General features: G+C 43.1%; 1 protein-coding gene across 1 annotated transcript in view; it reads left to right on the top strand.

Moving 5' to 3' along the window:
- The window catches only part of SI (sucrase-isomaltase), a 110541-nt gene that overhangs the window by 17239 nt on the left and 80535 nt on the right, over positions 1 to 12767 (top strand). Inside the window, exons 7-12 of the mRNA XM_083739051.1 lie at positions 315 to 486; positions 1816 to 1915; positions 3333 to 3445; positions 4093 to 4218; positions 7753 to 7884; positions 8007 to 8126. Of these exons, the coding sequence (XP_083595177.1) occupies positions 315 to 486; positions 1816 to 1915; positions 3333 to 3445; positions 4093 to 4218; positions 7753 to 7884; positions 8007 to 8126 (763 nt within the window). The remainder of the gene's footprint in view (positions 1 to 314; positions 487 to 1815; positions 1916 to 3332; positions 3446 to 4092; positions 4219 to 7752; positions 7885 to 8006; positions 8127 to 12767) is intronic.

Genomic DNA, 12767 nt, shown 5'->3' with positions numbered 1-12767 from the left:
TGCATCCTGGAAGTCACTCTTTTCTTTAAGGTTCAGGATGTGTGACTTCCAGAAGACCCAGAGTGCTGATGGTACAGGAGTTAAGGTATTGCTAGAGATCAGCTGCTAGAGTCCCGAGTTAAAGAATTTTCCTAGCATCTTGTACATTCTTTAATTTTTGTTTCAGAGGGGAAGAGATGTCGGGTCCCTTAATAGGATATACATAGGCCTACTTTTGAAAATATTTAAGCACTTCATTTATTTGGTAGATTTCTTACCCACACTTTACCATGAGGTCCCAAGCTCCACTTATGTTCTTATTGCTCTTCAAACAGGTTTGACACCAGTATAGGACCGCTTGTGTATTCTGACCAGTTCCTGCAGCTCTCCATCAAACTGCCAAGCTGGAATGTTTATGGTATCGGAGAACAGATCCACAGGCAGTACCGGCATGATTTTAACTGGAAAACGTGGCCCATTTTCACTCGGGATGCTGCACCTATTGGAGTAAGGGACAAATAAAACGTTTTATTACGAGGTGAAAGACGAATCAGACATGCAAATGGAGCAAATGTGTTTGAAATGTGAAAACATTTCTTCCTATAATCGGATGGAAGTTACAGTTGTTAAAGGGCACTATTAACAACACCTCCAAATCTCTTGCTTATTTTGAGGTGAAGTCTAAGCTTTCAATATTACCCATGAAAGGAATTGCATCTGAAATATTTTGACTAGAATCCTTACTCATGATTTTAATAGGATTGAATGCCTCATATGGCATTCTGAGCCACATGTTTATGTATTATGAAGAAACTGCCAGTTTCTGCTCAAACATGTGTTTATCACTGAAACTGCCTCTCAAAGAAACTGCCTAAGAGCATAAATTATCCAGACCTGACATTACTACCAATTGTTCAAAGAAAATTCTTGACTTCTGGAATGCTGAGGTTTATGCCCATTGCAAGAGGAAAGACCACAACACAATTTTAGTTGTCTGATCAGAATTAGCAATGATTTATCAACTATAGCATGTTCTCACAGAACAAAACAAATAAGTGATCTGCCAAGACCCACAACAATTTCCAAGTAATCCATTGGGCGAGGAGGAGTTTAGAAACCACTAGTGTAAGAAAAATAGGAGCTTGCCAAAATTATCTTCCATTCAAAAAGCCCCTTCACCAAGGTCAAAGAGTCTTCTGTGAAATGGAGTATGGTGTTAGATACAACCCCAATGTACTTCTTCAGGTGGACCAAATTCAAGATGATGAGGGCTCAAAAGAACCATTTACTGATTTCCTCACGTCAGAAATGAGCATAAGAATCAGAACTTAATTTATAATTGACAGCTTTCAACTGACCCCACAGTCATGCCTTTAACAGCAGGAATTGAGCCTTAGAACTTTCCCAATATGTGCTCTTAAAAAGCTGGTTCTAAATAAACAGGGGCATTAAAAAGGGACACCACCTGAATGGAAATTTACTGGTCAACTTAACCATGACCTTTAATACAGCTGAATTAAGCCAACTTGATAAAAATGAGCTCATTTAATTCGTTTGGGCCCTGGACTAAATTTCAATACATCTGTGTCAACAAGATGGCCCTTCGCTCAAAACAGTAAACAAAGATTTTATGCTGGATTACCAAGATAGATGATACTGATCAGTATTAGGGATGTGAATCCTCGGGAACAAAATTTAGTTCAGTCATCTCATTTTGATTCTTTGATGGGCAGATTTTATAAAGCCTTTTAAACTGCATTTCCAAAGAGGTTTTGAAGATTCATGACATGCATATGGGCTCTGCACATTTTAAATTGTTATTTCCCCCTCCCAAAGGAGATGCACAACCTGTATGGTGCGCAGACTTTCTTCTTATGCCTGGAAGATGGCAGTGGACATTCCTTTGGTGTATTCTTTATGAACAGCAATGCCATGGGTAAGGATTATGAATGTGATTATGCTTCTCATCGTGCTTTCAATCAGGGAGCTTCCCGTTCTCCTGCATTATTTTACATATGGAAAGATGCCTCTGATGCCTTAGAAATTATCATTCTTAAATGACACCCTAGGCTATCATTAGTAAAGCAATTGCAGCAATTGCAGGATTTTTGTCACCTGGAAAATATCAGATATAAAAATAGCCATTGGATTAAAATCAAATCTGTGATTTATTAAATCAATAAATAATTGTATTTGCTACAAATACAGAATACGTTCGAGAAAAGCAAAGTGGATAATAATAATAATAATAATAATAATAATAATAATAATAAATTGTTTATACCCCACCCATCTGGCTGGGTTTCCCCAGCCACTCTGGGTGGCTTCCAGCAGAATATTAAAATGCAACGATTCATCAGATATTAAAAGCTTCCCTAAACAGGGCTGCCTTCAGATGTCTTCTAAAAGTCCAATAGTTGTTTATTTCTTTGACATCTGATTATATAAATTTTCCAAGAAGGTCCCCCACGTATTTTGTGGGCAGATAAGGAAACCAGAAAAGTTTCAGAATGTTCAAGTTTTACAAACTGGCCTGCCCAAATTCTTCACACTTGGGTGGTATAATGGTGTGTGGGGAAGGCAAAATTATCTTTCTCCGAAAGCTCTCTTCTGAGAAATTTCAGATTACTTTGTGCCCAATGATATTATGTTGCTAGCTCATGGTGGTGGATGAAGGGAAGCACTGGCTTAAGAGAGGAAGACTAGGAGGAGTAGGAGCCAAGCTCCAACAATATTGAAAATAGATTCACCTTTGTGTCCAAAATTCCTGCATGGCGAAGCTGGGGAGTTCATTTCACAGAATATACTTCAGGGGAAGAGAAGACTGAACTTCTTCAAAAGTGTTCGAAAAACTCAAAATATAAAGTATTATTATTTTAAACTGCCCTCATGAATTTCCCAGCAGCCTTTCGGGGAAACCTGTTTTGTCTTTACCATATTGAAACAGCACAAGCATATATGAACTCTCTCCATTTATTTACATTATTCTTCCGCAACATTGTGTCATTCATATACTGTATTATTGGACTACATTATTGGCTGGGGCTGAAGGGAGTTGGAGTTCAACGACATTTGTAGGCCAGCAGGTTTGCATAGTGAAAATGTAATGCAGTTGTGGATTATAGTCTTGGATCACTTTCTGTTAATCATGAACTCTAAATACAAAGAACTGCAGGGCACAGATTGATAGTGAAGTGATTCCCATGCATGATGCGACCCAACAATTCAGAAATAAGACATTACTCACAGGTGTTCTATCATCTCCCTCACGTTGCAAATTGATCCCGCCAGTATGGCAAAGGAGAATGCTTTTGTTTTAGCTCACCTTAATATGCTTTTTCTTCCCCTGGCAGATTTTGCTCTCCAACCTGTTCCAGCTGTTACATACAGAACAATTGGTGGGATTCTAGATTTCTATGTCTTCTTGGGAAATACTCCAGAGCAAGTTGTTCAAGAATATCTCTCGGTATGTTTCTGTGGCATGCAAGATTTTACCGTTAGCAATGGTAAACTGCTTGTATATCTGTGAAAAGCAGTTTCCAGGGGCAGTGTTACTTTTAGTCAAGCAATGTGTTAATGATTATTTTTATGCATATTCCCTTTCTTTGAGCCAAAACTGAACACGCCCATGTGCGATAAATGCATTTAATTATGCCCTTGAAAACAAAAGAAACAACGAACCAAAGACTCCAGGATGCAGTAAATGATTTTCAAATTAACTACTCCTGTGCTCTTTGGATTTTATACTACGCTCCCTTTCTCTTCCCATGATTTCTTCTCCTTTTATCTTGTTTATGTGTTCAAATCTAATGTCCTCCTTAGTGTAACAGTAGTTCAAACTAAGGGAGTCTGCTCCTGGCTGACACTGCTAATAGTCCCATTCCAACCCCAACTCCTCTTCCGCCCACTGTAGTCCAAACAATGGTATAAGAATCAATGGTAGACAGATTATCTGAAGACAACAGCCTGTTTGGAAGGGAAAAGCCCCCATTACCAAATTTGGGCAGACTGGGGGTTTTTTTTGCCCATCTTCCACTAAACTGTTGCTTTCATTTAGAAATACAGTGATGCAAAAACTACCTTTTATCTTCTTTTCATGTCTTAAACTTGCAGCTAATAGGACTTCCACGAATGCCTGCCTACTGGAATCTTGGGTTCCAGATCTGTCGCTGGGGTTACACTGACATTGCTGACCTGAGAGCCGCGATTGAAAGGAATCGGGAAGCTGGCATACCATATGTAAGCATAATAGGTCTGATCAGTTGGGAAATTTGCCCTTTATTCATACGCGTGCTATTATTATAATGTGATCTTGGCTTGGGAAAGCAGATCCCGTGCCACTAGCAGAATATATGAATGGAGTTGAATAACTATGTAAATATTAATAGACTTATTATATCCGATGGGTATAACTCACAGCGACTGACAAATGCCCCGACAGGAGTGGCATAAATTTGGAGTAACTTGAAATTTGTTCTCTGAATGTTGATGCTGTGAACTTGGAGATATCTTTAGCTAGAATTACAACAAGCTCATGCTGGAGAATGCTTTTAGCCTGAGAGCCATATCTCCCCATGGAAAACCTTTTTCCGGGGACTGAATGCCACAAGTAGGTAGAGGAAGTGGGCAGAGCAATGGATTTGAGTTTACGCCTGATTTTCCATGTCAATTGTTTCCAGGGGGGGAAAGATCCATTTGCAACCCCGCCAGCTCAAAAAATCATGGGAATTTCGGGTGTTAATTTCATGTGACAAAATTTGAGGTGGTATCCCGGCATGCAGTTCTTTCCAAATGCTTATAATTTAGTGTGATATGGCATATCAATCCAGAAGCCACCGTTCTGTAACGCAACAGGTATTGCAGTGCAAAAGGAACATAAGGAATTGGGGCAGAAGTGCTAGCATTACTAAGCAGAAAAACTAAAGCCCAAATCTGAATGCAGCCTAGAGTCTGAAACGTCTTCAATAAAGTTTTCTAAGTTGAGCAAGCAAATCAAAAGAATGTGGAGATGGCAAAATCAATGATGTCATTTTTGAAAGAGTTATCCCTACTGGGAGCCTGGTAGGAAGTATGTCTTCCTGGAGGCTGAAGAACTAAAACGAGAACAGGTGCTAATTTCCCTTACACCTGAGAATCTTTAGTTATTGCAAAGAACAGCTGCCCTTGCTGACAAGTCTGTTGAATTAGTTTGTGAAAATGTATTTTCTTGCTATGATTAAAGATTTTGGATTTCGGGAGAACCAGGTTTCTATGTAACGCTAATGGACAGGGATGCCTGTGATGATTCTTTCTTTTTCGACTTCTTGAAATCCACTTTTCATCAACCCGCTTTACTTTTTATGTATATTAGGGAGTAAATCACATAAAATACAGCCACACCGTAAGTTGCCATAGTAATGGAAGTTGCGGGGTGGGGGTGAATTATATAACGCACAGTAAATGCTTCTTATTTGGGTTTTACATGCATGAACTGCACAGTTGGAAACCATTTAAGTTTCTGAATTTGCCTTTCTAAGCTTGGGAATGGGAAGCAGCCTGAGTAAAATTATACACCAAATATGAACAAGCCACTTTATAGAAAAATGATCTTATTACATGTGGACTCATGGTAGGATTGTAAGATTCTGTCACTGGTTGCTTAAAAATTGGGAGCGGGTCTCAAGCCTCCATTTTTTCCTAGTGCAAATTCCTCTGCCTTACTCTTTTCAGCATCGATCATAATATTGTGTTACATCCACAGTGACAGTCTTGCTAAACAGAGCCATTTTTAACTCGAGTTTGAAACCAGGTTGAGAAGGGAGTTTTGTAAATCTTGATTAAAGATCATACCAGGGCAGAAGGAACATCGCACCAGTTTTCTAAATGTATTTATGTCCTACCTTTCTTCAAAATGCTCAGGGCTTATCACCCATATTACCTTTTCAGAAACCCCATAAAGTGGGGATATACACACACACACACCCCGACCCCTCTCGCTCTCCAGGCTTCAGCGAAAGCCTGTATTTGCCCCATAGGACGCACACACATTTCCCCTTCATTTTTGGAGGGCAAAAAGTGCGTCCTATAGGGCGAAAAATGCAGTATACATATATATATAATAAAGTGTCCAGTAGCACCTTAGAGACCAACTAAGTTTGTTCTTGGTATAAGCTTTCATGTGCATGCACACTTCTTCAGATACAATGGAACAAAAGTCACCAGACCCTTATATATAGTGGGAGGGTGGGGTGGGGTTTTTCTCAGTAGGGTAGTAGGAGATGGGTGATTGACTCAATGGTTATGGTAAACCTGTTGACCCCTGTTAACGACTGCAATTAGTCTTACAGGAAAAAGCAAGGGATAGTATGCAGATGAGAGTTAGTGACTAGTGCACTGAGCTGCATTGCTGATTGGGGATTGGAATCCTAGTTTACCCGGTCCTAATGCAACATGCTAATCACTGTGCTATTCAGAAGATGACATAAAAAAGAAGCACATTACTTGTGTGGGGAAGGGAGCTCACTTACGAGTTCTTACCCATAAAACATTATTTCTGGACTAAGATGAATATAGTGGTACCTTGGTTTAAGAACAGCTTAGTTTATGAACAACTTGGATTAAGAACGCTGCAAACCCGGAAGTAGGTGTTTTAGTTCATGAACTTTGCCTTGGAATAAGAACATGTTTCACTTCCTGTTGAGTGTGTTCCATTTGTAAATTGAGTCCCCCGCTGCTATTGGAAAGCACTCCTTGGTTTAAGAATGCTTTGGTTGAAGAACAGACTTACGGAACAGATTAAGTTCGTAAACCAAGCTACGACTGTAGGTACAACTGGAAGAGCAAGCTTTGTGCTGTGCTGGCTGGATGGGTGTGTTTAATTCTGGCCTCCTGCTGGCCAGTGCACTTACCTGCTGGCCATATCTCAACTGGCAGGTTCAGCGTAAATCCCCAAAACGGGGTTTCGGTGGATGGGGTGTGTGAGAGGCTGTATCCCAAGCAGGTCTCTTTGCTGTTGCTAGGCAGCATTACCCTGTGCTTCAGACCTAATTATCCTTTCCCGCAGTCTTCTGTCATGGCCGTTGTGTCTACTTCTCCATGTTGCATATGTGAGGGGGCAGGCTTGTGGAATTGTGCCCTGGTGTCCTTCTCTACGTCTTGCGAGAGCAAATCCTATAGTTTAACTATAAGCTCTGTTTACAGATAGGTAGCCGTGTTGGTCTGCCATAGTCAAAACAATTTTTTTTTTCCTTCCAGTAGCACCTTAAAGACCAACTAAGTTAGTTCTTGGTATGAGCTTTCGTGTGCATGCACACGAAAGCTCATACCAAGAACTAACTTAGTTGGTTTTTAAGGTGCTACTGGAAGGAAAAATTTTTTTGTTTTGACTATAAGCTCTGTGAAGAAGTTATTTCTCTTGCCTGCCCTGGATCTTCTGAAATCTAGCTTCATTGAATGATGAGTTCTAGTGTTGGGAGAGAAGGAGAGAAACTGTTCTCTATCCATTTTTCCTACACAGTGCATAATTTCCTGCATTTTATACATGGTATCTTACCTTGGTATGCATATACAAACTTGGTAAGTTGTCCTGTGAAACGTTGGGGAACCTTTTGGCCCTATATGCTCAGATTTCTGATAAGGAACAGAAGAGTGGTAACATTTTTGTCACTGTTAGGCAGTACAACATCCTTTCCAATATAATACATTGTGTCCATTGTAAAGGGCGAATACGAGACTGGAACAATTTCAAAGTTTCAATATGCCTTTGTACTTACAGCGATTTCCATTTTCTTTTAGGATGTTCAGTACACTGATATTGATTACATGGAAGACAAAAAAGACTTCACTTATGATAAAATAAAGTTTGCAGGCCTCCCTGAGCTGGTTCAAGAACTTCATAACAATGGACAGAAATATGTCATAATACTGGTAATTTTCAGCGCGTTTTACTATTTCATGGATTTTGTTTTCTTTTGGGTTAAATATTATTGGAAACTATTGATTCTGGACAGTTTGTGAGAAGATAATATTTTCTGTTCCTAATTTTTCAGGATCCTGCCATTTCTATTAATGGTCTCCGTAATAATACTCCATATATGGCCTATGAAAATGGTAATCAGATGAAAGTGTGGGTCAATGAATCAGATGGAGTGACTCCCCTTGTTGGAGAGGTAAGTAGCTGCTTTTACAAACTTGTAGTTTAATCCCCTTGGAGGTTCCTTCTTGTTGCTATTATTATTTAAATTCATATACCGCCTTTCATCCAGAGATCACAGGGCGGTTTATAGTATTGAAACAAAAAGATGCTAATAATAATAATAATCCCATACAGTTGACCATATTGAAATGAATGAGGTTTTAGGAGCTCAAGTAAATGTCTGAGAAGTTTCTATTCTTTCTTTGCAGACCTATGGCTTTGCTCACTAAAATAGTATCTAGACTGTCAGTTTAATCTATAACGTGTCCTTTCCCTGACTACTCTTAATATCTTTTCCCCAAAGGGTTTATTTTTCAGATAGTCACACTACATATGTATGCAAATCCCTTTCATTCTATAATGTTACCAACATTTCCAGTACCTGCATTCTTTATTATATTTTAGCCTTCATGGGGAATATTGTTCTTTGCAGATTAAAGCGAGATACAAATTTACTATATATTTTGGAAAGTTGTTTGTTTCCTGTGCATTCGGACACTCTTCTGATACTGTAACCAAATTTTGCATACTGGTTCCAGATATCAAGGAACAGGTTTTCTTCTATGTGTGGATACAATTAGATACTATGTTGAATCAAGATGGCGGAGGGAACCTTTCAAAACAACACTGATACTTTTTGTTTTGTTTCTTAGAATTCATAGAGTACAAGGATGCTGCTAGTATCATTATAAATAAGCAAATAAGAGGAGTCTATATTTGGTCACATACACACAATAGCTTTAAAGCACATATAAAGAACATGGCTTCTCCCAAAGAATCATGGGGCCAGTAGTTTACCCCACACAAAGCTACAATTCCCAGAAACCTTAGCAAATCATAGTTCCCAAGATTCTTTGGGAGAAAGTGAAGTGCTTTAAGTAATCCTTAAATGTATGGGACACATGTGACCTTTGAGTGAAGGTCCTTTTGGAGCTGTTTTTTAGGAAATGGGGGAAATGAATAAAAATTGGTGAAAGAACACACACCTCTAACTCCTTTCCCTACACACTAATGATTTTGAGGTCATTCTGGTTTTGTTTTTTAAGCAGAAGGGGTGTGTCCCTTGCAACATCCTGTACCATGGGTTGATAAGCAATGGTTCTCACATCTAAGCATCAGAAAAAATGCCTTTTGTTCAGTTACTCCTCATCTGAAAGATGAAAGACTTCATTTGTTTTGCTCTTAAGATTTTACACCCGTCTATGTTGGTTCCAGTTTATGGGCCGCTACAGAAGACCTATTTTTTGAGGGTTCATCCTGATTTGCTTGCACAAAGCTTATCCAGTGTTAGGTTATCTCTAGTTTGTATAGAGCATTTGTTCTCATTTGTTTGTGGGACAGTTATACGACCATACACATTCATCCTGGTTTCCTTGTGAGGTGTTTGTCTTCCCATTAGCCATTCATTCATCCACACCTTTAAGGCTTTGCAAAGTTCAATAATTCTCATTCTTTTTTAAAAATTGGATCTGTTATGCTAGGGTGACAGAGCCCTTCCTTCCACTTCAGTTGCTCAAACCTTAAGTTCTGGCATGTGTGTAGAGCCTTCTTGTGAAGGCTGATAAGCTGGAGACACCATGTGTCAGGGGTTCAGAAGGAGAGACACAGGAGGGGGAGCAAATGGAGAGTGAGGAGGAGGAGTACGAGGGGGGCGCAGGCAGTGACAGTGGCCAGAGTTATTCCACAAGCCTCTCTAGCGAATCGGAGGACTCACAGAAGGGAGCGCCGGTGGCCAGAGCAAGGGAGATTCCAAGGGAGAAACCTCAAGAGGGAGGGGCCAGCGGGGAGTCCCTGAACAGCAGCTGGAGATCAGGGCCAGCGTCTTCACCAGAGCGCAGTGGGGAGGGGGAGTCCCAGGAGTCGGGACCAGTGTCCTCACCACCAGAGGGAGGAGAGGAGTCAGGTTTGGCAACACCCACATCAGGAAGTGGGGAAACGGTCAGAAGGAAAGTCACCGGCTGGGCGCGCGCGCCAAGTTCAAATGTACAGGAGCGCGGCACAGCGGGGAGCCCGGGAAGGGAGCCAGGTCCTAAAGCCCGCCGGAGGGAGGGGCAAGACTCAGGAGGCTCCGCGTCAGAGGAGTCCAGGAAGGAGGGAACCCCAGAGGGCAGAAGGACCCAACGCAGGAAAGAGCAGCGCAAGAGGTGGAGCCGGGCTAGAATCTTAAACTGGTGTGGGTGGAGCAGTGAGTCAGAGGGGACTTAGCCGGTCTAGCGTTAAGACGTGGGCCTGCGCGCCCAGAGCTTGGAAATGGAAACTAAACTTCAATAAAGACTTTTGTATATAATATCCACTGGGCGTTGGTCCTCTGTGAGCTGGGACCTAGCGGCAGTCCTGACAGTAAGTCCCCTCACCATTTTCACCAATTTTGCAACCTCGTGGAGTGCGGGAAAGCAGCGAGGGGTGAAGATTGGTGCTTCGCGAGCTCATGAAAAACAGGGAAATGACTACCGAAGAGAGGATAGCGAGTTTGCAAAACGCAGTGACGCAGTTGACTGCAGAAATTGCGGCTTCCAGAAAGAAAGAACAGGAAGCAGCTGCTGCCTGCCAGGATCTGCGAACCAGGTTAGAAGTGCTAAGTACACAGAGGCTACCCGCCACCAGACCAGAAGGGATTGGGCTGGGAAACAGAGGAGGGAGCCTGGTATCTCACTTCAATGGGGACCTGCAGGAGTATCCTAACTTCAGAGCAGATGTGATTTATGCATTGCAGCTGCTTGACAAAGACTTTAAAAATGAGGAAGAGAGAGTGGGATTTATTATTTCGCATTTACGGGGGGAGGCAAAATCGTGGCTGCGCAATCTATGGAGAGACAAGGATCCAGCCCTCCAAAATGCGACTGCCTTCATTAAAGTGATGGATGCGTGTTTTTTATCTGAGATTGATGTGGATATCGCTAGGAGGGAGATTCACGGACTAAGACAAGGTAAAGCCACTGTGAGGCAATATCATTCACGTTTTTTCGGATTGGTGAATGTACTAGCCTGGGAGAAAGAATCGCCTGCCGTCAGAGACCTGTTCTGGGAGGGGTTGAGCGGAGCTGTGAAAGACGAGATCGCAAGGGGGGGAAGACCCCAAACCACCAAGGAAGTGGTGGAACGGGCACTCTCCATTGGGGTTCGGTTGGAAGGACGCCCTTGGGGCAGGGAGGAAGGGCATTTGGGACGCACGCCAGCGAGAGGACTGCCTCCCTTCCCCAAGGAGGCGGCGCGCGCTCGATCCATGCCTCCGCTGGGAGGGGGAGAGGAGCCGATGGAGATAGGTGGTGCTAAGGCTCACTCCACAGTCGGAGCCCTAACTCCGGGAGCAGTCAAGATGAAGCCTCCTAGAGGAACCAGGAAGTGCTACATCTGCGACAGTGCTCAGCATATGGCAAAAGAGTGTCCCCAGCGGTTTCACAAGCATACTGCAGCCGCAGCGACAGTAACAGACGCAATTCAGCAGAGGGAGTCGCAGCAGGAAAACTCCACTGTCTGGCTGGAGATGGCGTCTCTGGGGACCAGCCAGACAAGTCAGTGAAGCAATCCCCAGGGATCTTACAGCCCACCGACCCCCTCCCACCCAAACCAGTAGTGCAGCTCACCGCATCCCTTCAGCTCCCCAATGGGCTACTTGTGGAAATTCCCATCACCATCGACTCGGGGAGCAATGCAGATTTTATAGACATGCAGTTCCTCCAGCAACATGGCATAGCCCTTCTGCCAGCGGCGGTACCTCTGAAAGTCGTCACAGTGGACGGCAGGGAGCTACTGGGAGGGCAAGTGCTACAGCAGACGCCGCCAATGGTGATGCGCATTGGAAACCACCGTGAGGTCATCAGCTTCAACGTCACCCGCCTGTCAGACACGCCCATAGTGTTGGGAATGAGTTGGCTGGATAGGCACAGCCCGGCATTAGCTTGGTACCAGCGGCAACTGACCTTCGGCTCCTCTTACTGCGCAGAACACTGCATCCTGGCGGACTTGGAAGATGAGGGGCACGAGGATGGACCACAGCTGAACTTGGGCATGTTGCAAGCGGTGCCTAACAAATACAAGGAGTTTTTGGACGTCTTCTGCGAGAAAGAGGCGGATAAGCTGCCACCCCACAGACCCTACGACTGCAAGATCGACCTCCTGCCCGGGGCGACGCTCCCGACGGGGAAACTGTACTCCATGTCTGAGGATGAATTGCAAGAGCTCAGGGAGTTCATAGATCACAACCTGAAGCGGGGATTCATCCGGGAGTCCAAGGCGGCAGGAGGCAGTCCAGTGTTCTTTGTAAAGAAGCGGGACACGCCCCAAAAGAGGCTGGTCGTTGATTTCCGCTTCTTGAACCTCAAGACCAAGCCCTCAGCCTTCCCTATGCCCAAGATCGATGACCTGCTGGCGACGGTGAGGAAGGGTCGCATCTTTACCAAGTTGGATCTGCGCGGAGCGTACAATCTCATTCGCGTACGGGAAGGCGACGAGTGGAAAACAACCATGTTTACGCCGCTGGGCACTTATGAATACAGAGTTATGCCTTTTGGATTAAAAAATGGTTCCCACTGCTTTCAAGCCTTCATGCATCATGTCTTGGCGGGTCTCCTCTACAAGAAGTGCGTCTGCTTCCTGGATGACATCCTAATCTTCT

This window comes from Podarcis gaigeae (genome assembly GCF_964106915.1).
Source record: "Podarcis gaigeae genome assembly, chromosome: 5".
Taxonomy (NCBI): Eukaryota; Metazoa; Chordata; class Lepidosauria; order Squamata; family Lacertidae; genus Podarcis; species Podarcis gaigeae.
Note: the sequence above shows the minus strand (reverse complement) of the source record. Positions and strands in the feature narration are given on the sequence as shown.